Source organism: Saccoglossus kowalevskii, chromosome 11 (assembly GCF_978046115.1).
Source record: "Saccoglossus kowalevskii chromosome 11, keSacKowa6.1, whole genome shotgun sequence".
Lineage (NCBI taxonomy): Eukaryota > Metazoa > Hemichordata > Enteropneusta > Harrimaniidae > Saccoglossus > Saccoglossus kowalevskii.
Window position 1 is genome coordinate 17,631,858 of NC_140651.1, and position 17,697 is coordinate 17,649,554.

At 36.8% G+C, this 17,697-nt stretch overlaps 1 protein-coding gene across 1 annotated transcript; it reads left to right on the forward strand.

Moving 5' to 3' along the window:
- Window positions 1-3,940: 3,940 nt before the first annotated feature.
- LOC144354730 (uncharacterized) lies at window positions 3,941-17,393 on the forward strand. The gene is made up of 12 exons (XM_085505232.1): window positions 3,941-4,073; window positions 4,315-4,374; window positions 4,491-6,258; window positions 6,411-6,491; window positions 6,772-6,843; window positions 7,219-7,305; window positions 7,528-7,599; window positions 8,109-8,177; window positions 8,560-8,634; window positions 9,252-14,189; window positions 14,317-14,459; window positions 14,612-17,393. Exons 3-12 carry the CDS (start codon window positions 4,680-4,682, stop codon window positions 14,738-14,740), a joined length of 7,245 nt encoding a protein of 2,414 aa, XP_085361358.1. The 5' UTR covers window positions 3,941-4,073; window positions 4,315-4,374; window positions 4,491-4,679; the 3' UTR covers window positions 14,741-17,393.
- Window positions 17,394-17,697: the final 304 nt, after the last annotated feature.

Here is a 17,697-nt window from a genome sequence, read left to right on the forward strand (position 1 = left end):
CGGCCACGTAGATTAAAAAAAAAGAACGGGCCCGTACGTACGCCTACAAAGTTTGCGAAATTGACAAATGACAAGCCAGAGAGTCAACAGCGTCGCCATCTTGGCGGTATCTGATTGGCCCTGGCCGTAAACGTGCATTAGATGCGGCAGTTGCACCTCCCGCCCGCAAAGAATGAATGCCAAATCTAAAGCATCATCACCATGCACTGCCCGAGACGTTTGACAATCGTCTCCTTCGCTCTGGTGTAACATAACGGCACACAAACTCAATCGAGTCTAGAAATAACGACTGTATTACCCTGTTTGCACTGCTCAGCTTTAACTGAGAAAATAAAAAATGACTTGTGGTTTTCGTAAATAACATAGCAAAATAAAAACTCTTCAAATTAACAAAACTGTACCGTGACATAATGAGTATTTCATACAAAGCGACTTCAAAATATTTCTGCAGATACAGAGGCTTCTCTGAATTCAACAACAAATATGCTGGGATAGACTATCAGTGAAAAGATGGATGGTTGGATAACCGTAACCAGCTGTAATAGGTAATTGTGTAAACATGACTGTTGGAGACTAAGCAAACATTCAAACAAATAAGAAAAAAAAATACAAAAGTGACCCTTCCTTGCCGATAATAGTGTTTCCATTATTGATATACGCGAAGTTCTTGATTGTTACCGTAGTATTTTCGCTGCGCGATTCACAAAGTAATACTTCGTCAGCCGAATAGGACGTCGTCCAGGCTCAGACCTGAAACAAAAAAACACTCTGTTAATAACTCTTACATCATGGCTTCTCATGCCAAAACGTTTAAACAAAACAAATGTGTAACGCCACCAGATAGAAATTGAAAGTTTCATTAAATACGCCATTGTGGCATACAAGTATTAATCTTACCATTCGTTCCACTTTAATTGCATATATATTGTCAGCCGGGCATATCACTGTCCGAAAGAGGCCGACTGCCACATGGGAATGAATAATGTGCCACGAGCTTGGTCTCATCTCAACTTCGCACATACCTTGTTCATTAATTTTGTAAAGCCATTTTTGAGTGCTTGTTTCCCATCCCAACTTTGGGAAAGAACATCAATTGTCTCAGTATTGGGACATTTTCAGCTAGGATTGAACCTCGCATAATGTACTAATGCTGTCAAAAGCATCCTTACCCCCTGAAATGTAGATCTCGGAGCATCCAGCTTCTGGGCAGCATCACTACTGATGCTCCAGTCGTAATTTACTGTTGCTGTCAAACGCGACCCCATTCACTGAAATGTAGATCTCATATAGCTTTAAGCTTCTGGAAAAGCATACATATGGATGATCTTGTCGTCGTTGACTGTTGCTGTCAAAATCAACCCCATCCACTGAAATGTAGAACTCACAGAGGATCAAGCTCCTGGACAGCATCATTACTGATACTCCTTCCGTAATTTACTGTTGCTGTCAAAAAGCAAACATATCCACTGAAATGTGGATCCCACAGGGCATCAAGCTCCTGGAAGGCATCAAAACTGAATACTACAATCGTTGTAAACAACATGTTTACTAAGCCCATCGGCTAGAACATTCTGCCCCAGGGGCGCACACCTTGGGCATACCAGCGTATATGCTATCGCATAAATCAAATTGCATAACACTATATCCCGTAACTCAGGCACTCTACTTTCGACTCTCGCAATCTTCGACACGATCTTGTTATTTGTGCACAATTGCACGTTTTAAGCCTTCAAAACTTTTACTGTTTCATAATAACATACGGTGAACTGCAACGAGTTCCTTCCAGGTTGAACTTCCAACGTGTCCTTATAGAGACCACTTACCTTCTTGGTCAGTATACCTGCCATAGCCAATTGAGGACGTGCCAGTATAAAAAAACACACGGTGTATGAAAAAACACCTTCAAAGTATTTACTGTTACATAAAATCCTCACTACTTCCTGGTTATCCGCATATCCACTGAAATGTGGATCCCACAGGGCATCAAAGCTCCTGGAAAGCATCATTACTGATACTCCTTCCGTAATTTACTGTTGCTGTCAAAAAGCAAACATATCCACTGAAATGTGGATCCCACAGGGCATCAAGCTCATTGAAAGCATCAAAACCAAATACTACAATCATTGGCTAGAACATTCTGCCCCAGAGGCGCACACCTTGGGCATAGCAGCGTATATGCTATCGCATAAATCAAATTGCATAACACTATATCCTGTAACTCAGGTACTCTACTAAGATAAACTTTAGACAATAGATCAACAACCGATTTGATTTAGCATGTAAAATTTTCGACAGAATATATGTAGAGTTTCAGAAAGGTTGTAATTTAGAGGAACATAATATGCAATTCTGATATCTTCAAATATTACAAGAAATATGTAAATACAACTTTTAAATCTGTTTTCATAATGCATTTATGCAACTCATTGCTTTTTGCGTATAGTAAAACTGTAGTTAATAATACTACATATATTGTGCATAAAAGAATATATTATATTTTCAAGTCGCCACATGTAGAACCCATTTAACATGAATAACTTGGAAACAATTACCAATATGCGAGAAAATGAACAAAGGGATCTATGATTGTATTGCAGAATTGAGTTTGATTTTAAAATCTTTTGAGAAGGTTACAAATGTTATACCTTAATATAGCCTTTGTGAAGCACTTTGGACAGAATTACGAAATTATTCAAATTCAGTGTGCTAACACTGATTGTCTGTCAACACTAAGTACAGGGAGTCTGCGTATACACATATAACGAATAATGTTTTTTTTTTACCTTCACTGTTTTTAGATAAGTGTTTTGACTAGATTTGCAAAGGATTTTTAACAGATACTTAAGTAAAAACAGTAAAAGCAACAGTAAAAATTTAAACAAAAGTTTTGAATAATATACATTTCACACTGGAACTGCATGTGTTAGCTCTAATGTAGAACGACCTACTCTGGTAGATGACGTCACTATTATAATTAAAGTCAACCAATGACCAAGATAAGTAAAGTTCTCAATAAATCTGATGTAGTAACTGGAGGTAATGACAACCGGGAAAGTGCATATATTTTGTTGTGGTTAGATTGTATTCAATGGCATGATGGGTAGCATAGAGACCCTTAATAGAGGGCGCAACCACACACAAGTCATACACACAACTAAGTTTATTAATTACAGTTGGCCTATTAGGGCACCATAACATGATATTGTTAGGTTGGATATATAGTTTATCCACATAAACATTGAATAAGACTTAGGACATAACACTTCCTTAGAAACTTCCAAGTAGTACCGCAAGTAATACAGCTCACACGAATTTGAAGATGTATGCTGGAACTTTGTGTTTTGCTGACCAGTGGTCAGTGGTTGATTCTGTCAAAAGCTTTTTATGCATTAAGAAAACATACAATACATTACCTCTAAGATAGTTATAATTACGAATAAGCTATTTTAAGGTGATATCACATAAATACATAGAATGTTTCTTTTTAAAACCAAACTTATTTATGCTGTAATCATAAGGTTTATATTACTGTTTATAATGGCTATATGTCGGTAGTTGATCTTACTGTCATATCTCCATTTTTGTCTTTCAATATAGCTCGGAGCTTGTCAACTACCGATTATGAGTGTCTACTTTTACAATGTTGTCACTGGGTTTCCTTTCCTGTTAGACTTCAGACTTCTCACAGTTTCTATTTTGTCGAGAAGGAAACATAACATGTTATTTTACTTTTTGTACAGTTTTTGTACTTTGATATTTTGAATTATTTTACATTGAGTTTGATATTTTATATGATATTTGTTTGCGTAAGTTAAACAATGTATACCCAATCATTATTGATTCGGTTTCCATATTGAACAGGCAGTCTGGTTTGAGGGCGCCATTTGTGATTGTGTGAGGGTGCCGTGCGCAAAAATAAGGGATTTTCCATCCTATAGGCGGAAGTAACTTACCAAAACTATACTTTGTTTATACTTCCATACTTTAATTGTGTATATGTTGACTTTCACACGAAGAAACTAATTGGTGTCATCGTCAGACTGACTATGTGATGTCCATTTAGCGACACATTGGTAGGTACCAATGCTTAAAGTTGTAGGTTTTGAAAAATAATTGTTCAGGCATCGGCTAATGATTATACCTACCTATGTAATAACATTTACTGTGCGGAAATAGTATATTGTATAACCAAATATAACGTTTCATTGCTAGGCTTTATATACAGTAAATGCCTGATCTGATTCGTGTTTCACTTGAAAAGCTTGAAAGAGGCTCAGTTTCAAAATCATGATTATTTATGTTTTGTGATGGCAGATTTATTCTGTACGAGAGAAGCACAGTTACACAGCCCTGGCTTATTCTACATAAGAATAGGTAATTATATGTTGAACGACATTTAAGTCTATAATTATCATATCATGTATACACACATTATATGTTGAGAATAATGATTACTATCATATCCATTTTATCTATGTTCCTTTCCACAGCTTCCCAACAAGATGTTCAAGAACTTGTTATTTCCATCTCTTTTAAAATTGTACTTTACAATATAGTATTTCTAACTTTGTAATATTGTGTTATAATTAGAGTATTTGCAAAGTAATTATTCAATAACTTAACTGCTGTTGTCAAAACACCAATTGAATTTCACTGCACGCACATACACAGAAGTCAACATGAACTTGCATATATTCTCTTTCGATGCTTCAGATAATGCATCCAAAAAACACATTTATAAAACACATTTGGTCAAACGCCAAGAAATTTCAGTTAAACCCGAATCTATTCCAAATCAAACATACAATCAGGTCATTCAAACTGCTTTAATACAGGTTAATCATAAACCACTATCCAGTACACCCGATATAAAATTCTACCAAGATGGACACTTAATGACAGGAGATAACTTTGTCCCAACAACAGACATACTTTGTGTTTGTATATACAACAGTAGTTCTTCTTACTGTACACAGCTGTATCCTATATTTTTTATGAATCAACGTCATGAATACATAGGATGCTACTTAGTGAATTGCTATGCACAGATTGAGTCCATGGTGACAGATTGGTTTGATTCGTTCAATGATTGTTTAAACATTGAATTAAGCTGTCAGACACGCAAGGGATTTCTCAATAAGAGCCAAACGCTACAAGAATGTGGTATATTTAATTCATGTTTGCTACATGTGCATATTTTCTACACATTAACTCTCAATGTTTTACAGCATAATTTGTATAGTGATATTTACACATACTCGGTTGATGAATCAGATACTGTTGGTAGACTGAAAACCTTCTTACAGGATGATGACCCCAAACTAATGGGGGATATTTGGTACCAAAATACTAAATTGAACGATGACATATGTGTTGGTGATTTATTTCCATTGGGCAATTTTAAAGGCACTGCTGACAATGATGAAATTATCATTGTAACACAGCCATCACACTGCCTAGTCCCCATCCCTCTTGTGGTCAATGGAAGCTTTAAAGAAAATTCCAATATATTTGTAAATCCAAGTGAATGCACTGTCGAAGATCTGAAAAAGAAAATGGAATGTCAGCTAAATATACCAATGTCAATGCAAAAATTGTACCACAACAAGGAAGAAATGCTTGACGGACATGTGTTATCTTCATATTACGACGAATACAGTTACCCACTGCAACCGATTGAAGTTGAACAAGTTCAACTGTTGAAAGTAAATGTTGAGATAATGGGTCAGAAAAAACAGTTTGTACAAAGCAGCTTCTCTTGTATCAAAGATTTGAAAAAGAACATATCATCGTGTTTTAAGTTTCCAATTGAAAGTCAAGTTTTGTATATGGATGATGAAAGTGAGGTTTTAGATAATAAATCATTTCATGAAATCAGTAATGTAACACGTACGCACCCAGATATCTGTCTTAGGCTCAGGGTTTATAAACACAGAAAGATTGTTAATGTGTATGGCTTGTCAAAACTTTTTTCTGTGCAAATATTTGATTCCAATATAGAGACATTCAGTTTTGTAACAGCTAGTATTGGCAGTAGAGAGGGAAAAAATCCAGCGCAGTATGTGCTGACATGTCCTACAGTAGATCAAGTGCTTGCAACTGACATCCCATTAAGTGAATATGACCTACCTGGATACATAAGTGTCTACGCAAAGCTAGTACCTCCAAGGCAAGACATTATCAAAGTGATTGAAGTTTCACCGGCTGGTGAAAACAACTTGATAGAGGCAACAGTTGTGCACGGAAGGCTTTTCTATGGTAAGAGGATTAACTGACTATATTTGCTTATGATTAAATAGATCATGATACATGTAAATATGCCTAAAAGTGAACAACAACTAATAGTTGAACACTGTACTTTGATTGCATGGAATGCGATTCCAATATTAAATATTCATTTGCATTTGCAGCTCCAACATCATACAAAGGATCCCAAGTGGATGAAGTGCCCAAGTTGTATATAAAAACTGACGAGGACACTACTGGAAAGGGTAATTTATACAGCTAACTCATGTTTTGTTCTTCGTACGTGTTTATTTCATTTGTTTGCACAATTACATTCCTTCCACGTTCATTTAGAATATAAATAAATTTACAATGCTCATAAATTGCCCTGTTCTTGATAACGACAAGCAAGATTCTTCTCTTGGTACAGAGGACACAGCCACATATTTTTTTACTATGCTGTGAATGTCCAATATAACCCGGATATTGCTTAATATATTTTGCATGTATACGCATGTCAATTGTTTTTCTTTTCGTTTCGTTAAGACGAGAATCCGACTCATTTGAGTTCCAGGAAACCTGCATCTGGCTGTGCTGAATGCGACAGCCGAATACGAGGCAAGTAAATAATGAAAAAAACACGGTAATACAATGCTATTTGTTGATACATATTCTGTGGTCACATAACCAGTGATCGTCACGCCGCGTCCTGTTCGATATGGAACCATTATGACGTACGTTTCTTTACTTGAACTGCAAAGTAATTTGTTTAGGAGAGGTGCACCGTAGTATATACTAATGAACAATAAAGAAGGGTTCATAGGTTAACCTGCATAACATAGACAAATTGTGATTGATTTCTTTTATTATTTAAAGCAACTCACTTCTCCTGGTCCAAAGGTCACATACCACCGTCTGTTGCCTCACGTAACGTGTTTTGTATACATGACAAAGGTTGTTGCTCAAGCCACATTGCATGTATTCACATTCTAGGATGTGCTGTCTCGGATAATGACAAGATCACACATCCATCAGTTGCCAAGGAAACCAAACATATTGAATGTGACAACCAAATACAAGGCAAGTTGTCTACAGATGTAAACAAGGACATGTGTATATGCTATGCGAAACATGTAAATACAGCACTACCTTCTAACATATGTTTGTCTATGGGTACATGACTATGTTAGCTTTTCTGCTGTTTTAACACGCCGTGTGTAACAACTGATATTACTTTTTAATTATTTGTCAAAATGTTGTTAAGAAAGCACATTATTATTAACTGCAGTGTCATTTGTTTAGGAAAGGTACACAGTAGCTGTTTAACTGATTATAATGAAGTGACTACCACCAAGAAAGATGACGAGGTCAAAGGTGAAACTACATGATATAGATTGTGATTGATTTCATTTTTTTAAGTAAACCACTTCCTCGTTCGTATAGACTACTTGTTTTTGATTTATAACATGTTTTGTACTTCTAATGTATAACTGACAGAGGTTGTTGCCCAAGCCACATTGCATGCAATCTCATTACACAATATTTCTGGCTTAGATAAAATAAAAAAACTTCTTTCTCCTGATTGCCAAAAGGCCCAACCCTGATAGTGTTATTAAACAATGTATATGTTATTTACACTACACCAAACAACATGGTAATACAGTGCTACGTGATATCTAGGAACCTGGCCATTGTTTACATCTCTGATATTCTAAAAGGCTGCATATAACATTTTGCATATGCAATTTGGATACATGACTATGCTACTCTGCTGTTTTAACATGCCATGTGTAACAATTGATATTACTTTTTAATTATTTGACGAAATGATGTTAAGAAAGTACAGCATGACATTATTATTAACTGCAGTGTCATTTGTTTAGGAAAGGTACACAGTAGCTGTTTAAATGATTATGAAGTGAACACTACCAAGGAAGACGATGAGGTCAAAGGTGATTGTTTTCATTATTTTATATAAACCCCTTGGTTTCAAAGTTCATATGAGATTACTTGTTTGATTTATGACATGTTCATATAGCTGACAGAGGTTGTTGCTCAAGCAGCATTGCATGCAATCTCATTCTACGCTGTTCTGGCTTAGATAAAGAAAAGACCCCATTGCCACTGGTTGCCAAAAGACCCAACCCTGGTAATGTTGAAGGCAACGGCCGAACACAAGGCAAGAGTTTTCCAAATGTAAATATTGACATGTTATTCACACTAACCCAATAACATTGTAATACAGTGTGAAGGTACGTGGCCATTGTTAGTATCTCTGCTTTTTAACAGGCTGTATATGAAAATTGAGTATTGACTGTTATTTAATTTGTTTAGGAGCAGTACACACAAGCAGTTCAAGTGATAGCAACGCCAATAAATTGACCACCAACGGAAATGACGACTTTAAAGGTGAAACTTCATGATATAGATAAATTTGATTTATATTAATTCTAATTTAAGCAACTCACTTGTCAAGCATTCGTATTTCATGCTGCTCTGTCTTAGATAAAGTACTGATTTTGTTCCCACTGGTAGCAAATGTATATAAACCAGATGACATTAATGGTATCAATCAAATACAAGGTAAGGTTTGTCCAAATATAAACAATGACCTACTATACATTGCAACAAGATTAAAAAAATACATCGACAATAAACTAAGTCATCACCACTATTTACAACCTTAAATAATTTAACAATTTCAGTTATAACAGCACTCTGGTATTCAAAAGTGTTTTGGCAAATAAAATATGCACTGTTATACACAGATGATCTCAAATGGCATCAATGTCACTTGTCCGGTGTGACCTTGGATGTGCAGAAATCGTTTGACTACGTAGAACAGAACGAGTCTTTTCCCAATCATGACACCTTGGTGTCCATGTATCACTCTTTCACAGATTTCTTCATATTTTGTCTATGTATGTTGGTTGTTGTTATACATTGCATTCATGAGCTTGTATTTTCCCTGTGCGATTTTTGTTTAATGGTCCACATTTGTTATTTCCACTTTTCTATTTATTCAGGTAAATATTGTTTTGGTTGTTGCCAGAAGAAATACCATAGTGCTGTAGAATGCATTGCTTGTGAGTGCAATGACATGTATATCCACATCCTGGAAAAAGAACGTAATCTATGTAGAAATGAAGTGGACGTGTATGAAACCAACAATCCAATTAACAAACTAGATCAACACTGCAGAGAATTACGCCATTCGGGAATGGTTACTACAATAGTTCAATTGCCAAGCATGGAGACACAGATGAATGAAATGTCAGTTTATATTCACGAAGCTAGCGCAGCTCTGAAACCTTTACAGTCGGATGGAAGAGATCGTCCTAAACTTCACACAAATAGAATACAATCAGAGAATATACCAACAGGTGGTCTGGAGATGGATAGTAAACACCTTGCAGCACATGGTGATAATACTGGTACCAATTTTTTCACGCGAGACAAGAGTGAATGGAATAACGTGGTTCCACAAACCCCAGCACACCCAGGTAAACATACAGACGCATACAAGGAACCAATTGTGAAAGATTCAGCAGAAAAACGGAAATTGTTATTCAAAACAGACTCTTTCACGGTTGAAGACAACCCAGGTCAATTATCAATCAAGACAGAGTCCTTGAATGAGAAAACTAAGTCCTTGAACGTGGAAACGCCTTGTAGAAGTTATATCTATCAGCAACAATGCACGAGACAACAAATAAACGTAACTGAACTAAGCATTGCTCACAACAGTAGAGATGACTTTATTTCAGCAGAATTGGTAAATGGCTGCAATGAGCCAAGTGTCAATGTCCAAGAGAAATCAACTTCTACACACCCTGACATGGTTGAAGGAAATGTACCAATCCAGACAGAGTCCTTAAATGAGAAAACTAAGTCCCTGAACGTGGAAACGCCATGTAGAAGTTATATCTATCAGCAACAATGCACGAGACAACAAACAAACGTAACTGAACTAAACATTGCTCACAACAGTAGAGATGACTTGGTTCCAGCACAATTGGTAGATGGTTGCAATATGTCAAGTGTCAATGTCCAAGAAAAGTCAACTTCAACACACCCTGACATGGTTGAAGGAAATGTACCAATCCAGACAGAGTCCTTAAATGAGAAAACTAAGTCCCTGAACGTGGAAACGCCTTGTAGAAGTTATATCTATCAGCAACAATTCACGAGACAACAAACAAACGTAACTGAACTTAACATTGCTCACAACAGTAGAGATGACTTGGTTCCAGCACAATTGGTAGATGGTTGCGATATGTCAAGTGTCAATGTCCAAGAGAAGTCAACTTCAACACACCCTGACATAGTTGAAGGAAATGTACCAATCCAGACAGAGTCCTTAAATGAGAAAACTAAGTCCCTGAACGTGGAAACGCCTTGTAGAAGTTATATCTATCAGCAACAATGCACGAGACAACAAACAAACGTAACTGAACTAAACATTGCTCACAACAGTAGAGATGACTTGGTTCCAGCACAATTGGTAGATGGTTGCAATATGTCAAGTGTCAATATCCAAGAGAAGTCAACTTCAACACACCCTGACATGGTTGAAGGAAATGTACCAATCCAGACAGAGTCCTTAAATGAGAAAACTAAGTCCCTGAACGTGGAAATGCCTTGTAGAAGTTATATCTATCAGCAACAATGCATGAGACAACAAACAAACGTAACTGAACTTAACATTGCTCACAACAGTAGAGATGATTTGGTTCCAGCACAATTGGTAGATGGTTGCAATATGTCAAGTGTCAATATCCAAGAGAAGTCAACTTCAACACACCCTGACATGGTTGAAGGAAATGTACCAATCCAGACAGAGTCCTTAAATGAGAAAACTAAGTCCCTGAACATGGAAACGCCTTGTAGAAGTTATATCTATCAGCAACATTGCATGAGACAACAAACAAACGTAACTGAACTTAACATTGCTCACAACAGTAGAGATGACTTGGTTCCAGCACAATTGGTAGATGATTGCGATATGTCAAGTGTCAATATCCAAGAGAAGTCAACTTCAACACACCCTGACATGGTTGAAGGAAATGTACCAATCCAGACAGAGTCCTTAAATGAGAAAACTAAGTCCCTGAACGTGGAAACGCCTTGTAGAAGTTATATCTATCAGCAACAATGCATGAGACAACAAACAAACGTAACTGAACTTAACATTGCTCACAACAGTAGAGATGACTTGGTTCCAGCACAATTGGTAGATGGTTGCAATATGTCAAGTGTCAATGACCAAGAGAAGTCAACTTCAACACACCCTGACATGGTTGAAGGAAATGTACCAATCCAGACAGAGTCTTTAAATGAGAAAACTAAGTCCCTGAACGTGGAAACGCCTTGTAGAAGTTATATCTATCAGCAACAATGCATGAGACAACAAACAAACGTAACTGAACTTAACATTGCTCACAACAGTAGAGATGACTTGGTTACAGCACAATTGGTAGATGGTTGCGATATGTCAAGTGTCAATATCCAAGAGAAGTCAACTTCAACACACCCTGGCATGGTTGAAGGAAATGTACCAATCCAGACTGAGTCCTTAAATGAGAAAACTAAGTCCCTGAACGTGGAAATGCCTTGTAGAAGTTATATCTATCAGCAACAATGCACGAGACAACAAACAAACGTAACTGAACTTAACATTGCTCACAACAGTAGAGATAACTTGGTTCCAGCACAATTGGTAGATGGTTGCGATATGTCAAGTGTCAATGTCCAAGAGAAGTCAACTTCAACACACCCTGACATGGTTGAAGGAAATGTACCAATCCAGACAGAGTCCTTAAATGAGAAAACTAAGTCCCTGAACGTGGAAACGCCTTGTAGAAGTCATATCTATCAGCAACAATGCATGAGACAACAAACAAACGTAACTGAACTTAACTTTGCTCACAACAGTAGAGATGACTTGGTTCCAGCACAATTGGTAGATGATTGCGATATGTCAAGTGTCAATATCCAAGAGAAGTCAACTTCAACACACCCTGACATGGTTGAAGGAAATGTACCAATCCAGACAGAGTCCTTAAATGAGAAAACTAAGTCCCTGAACGTGGAAACGCCTTGTAGAAGTTATATCTATCAGCAACAATGCATGAGACAACAAACAAACGTAACTGAACTTAACATTGCTCACAACAGTAGAGATGACTTGGTTCCAGCACAATTGGTAGATGGTTGCAATATGTCAAGTGTCAATGACCAAGAGAAGTCAACTTCAACACACCCTGACATGGTTGAAGGAAATGTACCAATCCAGACAGAGTCCTTAAATGAGAAAACTAAGTCCCTGAACATGGAAACGCCTTGTAGAAGTTATATCTATCAGCAGCATTGCATGAGACAACAAACAAACGTAACTGAACTTAACATTGCTCACAACAGAAGAGATGACTTGGTTCCAGCACAATTGGTAGATGGTTGCAATATGTCAAGTGTCAATGACCAAGAGAAGTCAACTTCAACACACCCTGACATGGTTGAAGGAAATGTACCAATCCAGACAGAGTCCTTAAATGAGAAAACTAAGTCCCTGAACATGGAAACGCCTTGTAGAAGTTATATCTATCAGCAGCATTGCATGAGACAACAAACAAACGTAACTGAACTTAACATTGCTCACAACAGAAGAGATGACTTGGTTCCAGCACAATTGGTAGATGGTTGCGATATGTCAAGTGTCAATATCCAAGAGAAGTCAACTTCAACACACCCTGACATGGTTGAAGGAAATGTACCAATCCAGACAGAGTCCTTAAATGAGAAAACTAAGTCCCTGAACGTGGAAACGCCTTGTAGAAGTTATATCTATCAGCAACAATGCACAAGACAACAAACAAACGTAACTGAACTTAACATTGCTCACAACAGTAGAGATGACTTGGTTCCAGCACAATTGGTAGATGGTTGCAATATGTCAAGTGTCAATGACCAAGAGAAGTCAACTTCAACACACCCTGACATGGTTGAAGGAAATGTACCAATCCAGACAGAGTCTTTAAATGAGAAAACTAAGTCCCTGAACGTGGAAATGCCTTGTAGAAGTTATATCTATCAGCAACAATGCATGAAACAACAAACAAACGTAACTGAACTTAACATTGCTCACAACAGTAGAGATGATATGGTTCCAGCACAATTGGTAGATGGTTGCAATATGTCAAGTGTAAATGTCCAAGAGAAGTCAACTTCAACACACCCTGACATGGTTGAAGGAAATGTACCAATCCAGACAGAGTCCTTAAATGAGAAAACTAAGTCCCTGAACGTGGAAACGCCTTGTAGAAGTCATATCTATCAGCAACAATGCATGAGACAACAAACAAACGTAACTGAACTTAACTTTACTCACAACAGTAGAGATGACTTGGTTCCAGCACAATTGGTAGATGGTTGCGATATGTCAAGTGTCAATGTCCAAGAGAAATCAACTTCTACACACCCTGACATGGTTGAAGCAAATGTACCAATACGGACAGAGTCTTTAAATGAGAAAACTAAGTCTCTGAACGTGGAAACGCCATGTAGAAGTTGTATCTATGAAGGCAGCTCCTATGGTCCTGAACTGAAATATAAAATTGTTAGAATTGAAGAGCAGCGGGAAGGAATAGAACCAGTGTATGCCGTTGCTCCTGGTGAAGTATGTAGTGATGATACAGCCACAGGAAGTGCGGATACTGATGTTTATTACCAATCTGTAGTAGAAAGAACACCAAATGTCAGTTATAAGGAAGATCTATGCCATGGAAAAAGTTTTACACATAGTGATGAAGTCAGTCTTGATTTACACAGTGATGTATTGACTAGTGTGGACCTAGCTGATAATTCTGGTGAACATGGCTACACTACTAGACAGTGTCTTCAAAACAACAGCTTGCCACCTAAATCGAGCTATGATGTACCTGGAAAGGATGGCAGTATATGCTCAGGTAATTTATGTTTACTTTTAACATCATGTATAATAGATGGGATTTAAAAAGAAATGCTAGCATACATATAGTACCGACATCACTGATATTGTGCATGTTGAATGCATCGTATATCATTTGTTCACAGAACTGTCTACAGAGGATCTTGATGATATCTCTTCTAAGATCGGTTCTGAATGCAAACGATTATTGAGAAGACTCGGTGTTCCTGATGATACAATTGAAAGAATATCAGCTGAAAATAGGGATACATATGAACTAACTTATCAAGTAAGTGTGCTTTCAGTAAATACAATCTAGATGTTAATTTAGAAGGATCTTCGTAATTTAATTAACTGACCTTTGTTCCGTTCAGAATATAACAAACAAAATAGTGGACAGTATGTGTTTGTAACCATAAGTATTGTTATTGTATTTTTCAGGGTCTTCTGTACTGGAAAAGAAATACTCCAGCATCAAGAGAGAAATTATATACTGCTCTAAATATAATTGGAAGAAACGACATCCTGAATTATCTATCTCAAAAATATATAGCTCTATCCACAAAATAATTTTATTCATTCTCTCATTTTTCAATTGTATTCACCTTGTATTTTATTAAAGCGGGGGAGTTGTCGCATGCGCATGCGTCAGGTGCCCATAGCGTGTCATTATTACAAACAAGCGTCTACCCATGAGCCTTTGCGTTTTAGCGTGTGTTGTTATCGTCGCTTAGGCGCGTGCGCAGGTGACGACCCATCCCGCTTTAATGTGCAAGTATAGAGGCGGCTCATATTGTATGTGTGTTTAAAGAATTCTGAAATTATTGCAGACAATAATATTCTTGGAAATAATTTACCCTGATAAAGCCTTTACATGCACACTATTGGCGCTCTGAGTTGTTATTGTCTTGTAATGATGTGACAGGAATTATGTTTGAAAGTTTAAAATCAAGAAACAATTATTTTACCTGTTTTCATAGTGTACATTTGGAATTATCAACAATGGGATATATACGAATGAAAAAAACTAAGACTAAAATGTGAGACTGCTGAAATTTGAATAATCTGACATCTGAGTTGACCTCTGTGGTTGCAATGGTTTATTTCGATTTTCCAGTAATATAAACCATTGGCGCACAATTTCAACATAGTTACATTACCTATGTGCCCATAATACACAATGTATATTTACCATTGCTTCATCAAAAAAATAATGAGATCCTCACCGAATGCTAATCTACAATCATTTTAAGGTAGAGATGCAGGTTCGTGGGCACTTGATAATACATTTAAATTTGGAACTGTTACAGCCATTTTAATTATGAGCATTAGCAAACTTCTTACTGAGTGAATTGTTATGCAAATTAGCAATTATCTCAGCTTCTTTTAGTAATTCTAAAAATTAAGGTAATCATGTTTTAATTTTCCTTTTAATTTGGTTTCTTAGATCAAAGGCCAAGTATTACATGTGTAAGCATTGTTGTTGCTCTTTGTTCTCTTAGGAGAATAACTGATATGAGAAATGAATTCATTCAAACATTCTAAATTTGTTTGACTTGCATTGATGACAGGACTGGTAGGTAGAGATGCAGTTTACCAGACAGGTATTTTAATTAGTTAATTAGAAAACCAAGATGACCTCCCCTGTACACAAAACTATATATTTTCGGAAAGCTTATTGTATGGATTTTAAAATTTTGTTTTTATTTTTTCATGGACACTGTAGTTTGAGATATGCACAAAAATGTGCGTTTTTGGTCAAAAGTGATTTTAAAAAATAGCTTCTAAACCATGCTTCTGTTTCCTGTCCAAATTGGTTTACAGGTACATCTGTTTACTATGTAGAAAGTGCCGTCTTGACAACTGTCTACCAGTTGTTAATTTTGCAGGGCAGCAGCTCAAATTTCACTACTTCAAGTTTATGCATAAATTAACACCCAGGCTAGTTGTCTGTACGATTGTTGTAAGACTGTTCAACCAAAAACAATGCCCGACGGCGTTTTGAAGATAAACACATAGTCAATCATATGTGAAAATTTCAAAACAAAAGCTCAAAGCTAGGAGCTATTTTTTTTTTAAGTTCTGGGATGTGCACGAAAAAGAAGCTAAGATAATTACTAATTTGCATAACAATTCACTCGGTAAGAACCTTGCTAATGCTCATAATTAAAATGGCTGTAACAGTTCCAAATTTAAATATATTATTGTTTTGTTAAAAGTTAAATATAGTGCATAATATGGAGATCCCGCCATTTCTTTTCACCATGTTTCTTTGTTATGTTTTATGTACAGCCTTGCTAAATCTTGCTAAGCATTCAAAAGAGAGAATGTTTGCGCCTGTTATCTACATTTTTATATCGTTTTTTGAGCATGTTCCACTATTCATAATTCTACAAAATGTTAAAAGTCTATAGCCAAGACGGTTTGGATAATAAAAAGCACGAACCTGCATCTCTACCTTAAGTAACATTCCTGTCTCTAGCGACCAATGTCGTGGCATAGTACACAAGCGTGCTATTAAAACGAAATAAAAATGTAGTGGGTTCGAGTCCCGTCCCGTCAAAAATGAAATCGAACACATCAAAATCACTAAAATACGACAAAGTTAAAGCAAAAAAAGTAGAAATAAAGTAAGTTTTGTTAAAGACAAGTACTAGTATTTTCAAACACATTTGCAAATTTGAAAACAGTTACTATACATTACTCATTTACAACTTACTGTCATGAATTAGTTTACGCGTATCTGTTGACCGACTTAATTAGCTAATTACGAGTGAATTGCTGTGTTATGTCTGTCATCGTTTAGGCCCATTTGAAGTTTTGGACTGAACTTGGTTCAGTGATTTGAAACTAATTACGAGATAACCGTAGCTATTCTGACTACTATTTCTGACAGTTAGTATCCGTAGTTATTAATTTAGTGAACGGTTAATCAAAAGATATGACGTATTTAGTACTTAGTGTGATTGGCTGTATGATTGACGGTTACGCCCTCGAGTCTTTTTACTGTTTTGTAATTGATTAGAGTTTTGAAAATGAATAAAGTTGTTTTAGTTGGTCTTGGCGAGTACAGCACGATAGACGCAGTCTTAGTCCAGTCCTGGAGCGTCTTCAAGTTGGGCGAGTCTTGAGTCAGCCTGGCGATAGCATTGGGGATTTTTCCTCAGGGCGCTGTGTCTTATAAAGTGCTCGATTGACCGACTAAGACGAGAGTTGAAACGTATTTCGTTGTGTGTGTCTTATTTGACTGTAAAGTTTTAGTGACTTTCCCGACCCCCTACCTCAAGGGGACGAGATATAGAGACGAGACGAGATCCCCCCCCCCCTGACACGTGTGGAGAACCCGAGAGTAGAAGAGTTTTCCCCCTGATATTACACTTAAGTAAGCACAAAAGTTCGTGAGAAAGCATTTTATTGCATTGTTTTTGGAACACAGTGATGGCAATGCAGGAGTATTAGTAGTACCATCACAACCAGTTGTACATTACGTCTCAAAAGTGACAACATTGATTTCGCAATATTGACTA

Bases quoted from the DNA above. Each gene is read 5' to 3' on its own strand.
- LOC144354730 (XM_085505232.1), top strand. From the start codon at position 4,680: ATGAACTTGCATATATTCTCTTTCGATGCTTCAGATAATGCATCCAAA. The intron at 6,844-7,218 runs GCAAGTAAATAA...TTCACATTCTAG, and splicing joins ATGCGACAGCCGAATACGAG to GATGTGCTGTCTCGGATAAT. The intron at 7,600-8,108 runs GTGAAACTACAT...TCATTTGTTTAG, and splicing joins GAAAGATGACGAGGTCAAAG to GAAAGGTACACAGTAGCTGT.